Source organism: Electrophorus electricus, chromosome 6 (assembly GCF_013358815.1).
Source record: "Electrophorus electricus isolate fEleEle1 chromosome 6, fEleEle1.pri, whole genome shotgun sequence".
Classification (NCBI taxonomy): domain Eukaryota; kingdom Metazoa; phylum Chordata; class Actinopteri; order Gymnotiformes; family Gymnotidae; genus Electrophorus; species Electrophorus electricus.
Window position 1 is genome coordinate 2128210 of NC_049540.1, and position 4166 is coordinate 2132375.

Here is a 4166-nt window from a genome sequence, read left to right on the forward strand (position 1 = left end):
ATAAAGAACAATGAAAATGAGAGACAGGAGTTATCCCATCATAATCAGAATAACATCATGGTGCAGGGGTGTGCAGAACTCCTCTTTGAAAATACCAATCTGTATTAGGCAAACAATATATTTACTCCAAAGAACTCCACTATGCTACTTTATCTAATTATAGATGACCAACTGAAATACAATGCATGGAATTACTAGATACAGAACCATTTTCAAATGAATAAGTTTTGAATGACAGTTGTCCACCCCCACATTTTGGACGGTCCCATATTGAACAGGCTCTTACTCAGCCTGTTGAAGGTTGTGGTAGTATGTATTTAAAGAGACAGTAACCAAATGAACTAGACTAACTTTAGTTATGACTATGAGTATGCCTAGATAATATTATTATTTGTATTTATTTATTTAGTTTGCATATGTCATGCCCACAAAGTGTGGTCACATTTATGTTCACATGTTTCTTTTATTTGCATTATTTAGTTACATATTTTTTTAAATTTCAAACTGTTATTTGAATCTGTTTCTTTAATTTTATTATTCTGCTACATTTTAAAATTTATTTCAATCTGCCATTTGAATCTGTTTGCCAGCGCACTTTACTCCTAAGATCTCCAATAGAATCCAAGTATACATACTGTTTGCTGGTGCTACCAGTAAGTGGCAGGGCAACTCTGGCTGTACCAAGCATCTGTACAATAATTTTAAATATGAAAAAGTATGGAAGCCCCCAAGGACTCGTCTTCTTTACCTTTAATTAACATGTGGAACATACTTGATACAGTTTTCAATGAATTTATATTTTTTAAGATATATTGCTTTCGCTCTGTTTTGAAACAAATTAAGTCTTTAAAAGATCTATTGAGGTTTGTGATTTTAAATTTTGGATGTCAAATTGGATGTCAGGTAGTGCTTCTCTGCTGATTCTGGGAATCCCTTCAGGAACTGCATATATATGAGGAATTGGGGGAACAAGTTGTCATTAATTATGTTAATAAGAGTTGCAGTCATCTTAGTCAATGATAACTTGATAACCAAACTATAGACCACATTAATTTGCATTTTTGTCGAGTGTGACAAGGGTTAATATAGTAACAACCAGCTTATTTGTCATTTTGTCCAGAGATGATCATTTCCTTAAAAAGTTAATATCATAGTTACACACCATCAGCCTGTGATAAGTACATATTTCCCCAGTGCAAACACAATATATAGTTAGTAAGAACCAGCTTATTTGTCATCATTTGTCAAAATGGAGTTGTCAATTTTTTATGATAATAAGTTTCAGTCCCCAGACAGTTTGTGCTTTTTCAGCAACTGGTTTTAGTCTGAACTTTGTAAACAAATTCTAGATTATAAAAACATAAACAATAGTACTATATAAAATAAAAATTATTATTTATTAACACACACACACACACACACACACACACTCACACACACACACACACACACACACACACACACACACACACACACACACACAAACACACACACACACACACAGACAGAGAGAGGGAGAGAGAGAGATTTATTAGGGGCAAATCCAACATCAGAGTCGTTGTAGTAGTCCAAGGTCATATTACTAATATGGAGAGCACGGGGATACATTATAAGCAAACAAAAACACACGAAAGCAAACGAGAAACAGGCTATAACAGATACGAGGAAAAACTGGACATTTTGAAATAACAACTTAGAATACAACAATAAATCTGGCAAATACCTCACAAATCAACTTAAAAATTCGAAAAGCATGTGATTCCATTATCAAGCTAACAATTAATAGTATAGTCAATTCCTCATGTCTAAGTAGTCAATTATTTACTAAGTAACAGTTGATGGATAATGAGCAGTTAACTCACATAATAGTTAGCTGCCAGTAGTTAACATATATATAATGTTTGATTAATGAGTTATTAATATGTAACTGATGATTAATTTGGGATCCCTGCTCAAAAGTATAGATCTTGATGACTTGAGAGAAGCGGCTGATTTTTATTTCATGAGTTTTGGATTTGAAGTCCTGCCAGAGGTACTCAGGTGACAGGATCTTGGTGGGTTTGTTGTGCAGGAAGTACTTGTTCAGGTGAGACTCCTCCTGCCACGCTGCTTCAATAGAATTGGCCTTGTCCATGTCCAGCTGCATGCGGCAAGTTTTAGCGAGTTTGTGCACCTCTTCCACTAGACCACCAATCACCGCACCACCATAGTAATAATCTCCCATCCCCTGAGGAATGTAGGCCTGTGACTCAGGCCTCCTCTCATATGGGAACTCATCACGTGGTGTACTGTAATAACCAGGGTGTATCACAGCAACAATATCACCCAGAGTCTCCGCCCCCCAGTGACCATAGAATTTGGTATCCACATCGAGGCTGAAGATGTAGTCGACTTCATTGATCATTTGGGTGTCAATGAGTTTCTCGAGTTTCTCCATCCTGCGTAGAGTGATCTCCTGCAAGTGGTTTGAGCTTGAAATTTTCAGTGTAGTCAAACTATGATTGGCACCCAGTGTTACCATAGGAACTGCCTCGGGCTGGTCCGTAAAGATGTAATAATGCACATGGTAACCCTGCATGTAGTGCTTCTCCGCTGACTCCAGGAAGTCTTTTAGGAACTGAACATGTCTGAGGAATTGGGAATTCGGATTGGGGAAAAGAGTTGTCAATAATTATGCAAATAAGAGTTTCAGTCCATGTACAGTTTTCTGTCTGTTCTGCCACTGATTTTACTCACTGAAAGCTTACTGCAGACTTATAGTTAACCTAATAGTTTGCCTTTTTCTTGAGTATGACAAAGGTTTATTCAATAACTACCAGCTTATTTGGTCAGCTTAGTTGGCGTGAGAAGACGATTTTCTCAAACATTTAATATTATAGTTACACTCCACTGTTCACCAGTAAATGTTCTTAAACACCAGCATACTGTGATAAGTACATACTTCCCCAGAGCAAACACAGTGGTTGCCACAGTGATGTTCTGCATTTTGTAGAAGGAGTCAATCAGACTTGTGTCAAATGTTTCCTCCCACACCACTGGGGCTAGCCATGGGGTCACCGTCATGACATCTTTCCTTCTGTTGCACAAACATACGTTTGAATACACATATAAATAAATACATATGCATATACACGCACACACAGACACACATACTTACTACATCCATATCTACGTTCCCATTTAGAACACTAGGCTGCTTGTAAAAAATCCTAAAACATATAAAAGAAAATTACATAAATGCCAATTAACTACAAATTAAGTAAACAAATTAAAACTAGATCAATAGTAACTAGATTTGTATTTCCTGAAGGAAATATACAATGCTTGCAACAAGCTGAAAGTAGGTGGTTGCTACATCATTGCTAGTCATTGCTAAGGTATTCTAGTTTGTTGCTATGCTTGTTTAAAGCAGTTGCTAAATGGCTGCTACAGTGGTACAAAACGCAATTTGAATTAAGTGGTTGGATCTGTATTAATTCCAAAAAAGTGGAGAATAAGTATAAGAACTATGAGGTATAACTATACAATGCTTTTTAAGTATTGTAACTAATCAGCAGTGAGTGTGAGTGAGTGTGTGTGTGTGTGTGTGTGTGTGTGTGTGTGTGTGTGTGTGTGTGTGTGTGTGTGTGTGAAGTTGTACATACGCCTGAGGGAGGAGTACATTCCTGGTTTTGTGCTGTTCTTTTTCCCTTGTGAAGTAAAAAACAATTACAAACCCAGAAAAGCTGATGAACCAACATGAAATATTGATGTTATTTTAAAATGACTGTTATGACTCTTTATTTATAACAGTAATAAAGACCATTGTTGTGACACCATAGTAAATCAGAACAAAAAAAACCAGAATTTGGAACGTGTTGTCCTGGTGAAATGTGTGAATGTAAAACTCTGTAAATGTAACAGTACTCACTTCGCACTCAAGTACAATTTGAGTTCCTCTAGTTCTACATTCACACTATAAGACATAAAGCATATATATTAGTGCTCGTACAGATTGTGTGTGTTTGTGCACGCATGTGTGTATGTGTGTGCGTGTGTATGTGTATGTGTGTGTGTGTGTGTGTGTGTGTGTGTGTGTGTAACAATTCACCTAAGCCAGGAGGAAGTGTAGCCCAGGTAAATGCACCTGATGAGAGAGAGGATACAGTCAGTAGCTGAACTGTGAC

The 4166-nt window shown here is 36.8% G+C and overlaps 1 protein-coding gene across 1 annotated transcript; it reads right to left on the reverse strand.

Moving 5' to 3' along the window:
* Window positions 1–1858: 1858 nt before the first annotated feature.
* On the reverse strand, window positions 1859–3966 carry LOC113569213 (globoside alpha-1,3-N-acetylgalactosaminyltransferase 1-like). The gene is made up of 5 exons (XM_035526838.1): window positions 3911–3966; window positions 3645–3689; window positions 3150–3209; window positions 2942–3076; window positions 1859–2627 (listed from the first exon to the last, which is right to left on the reverse strand). The coding sequence occupies exons 1-5, from the start codon at window positions 3964–3966 to the stop codon at window positions 1859–1861; spliced, it is 1065 nt and encodes a 354-aa protein (XP_035382731.1).
* Between the last annotated feature and the right edge of the window lie 200 nt (window positions 3967–4166).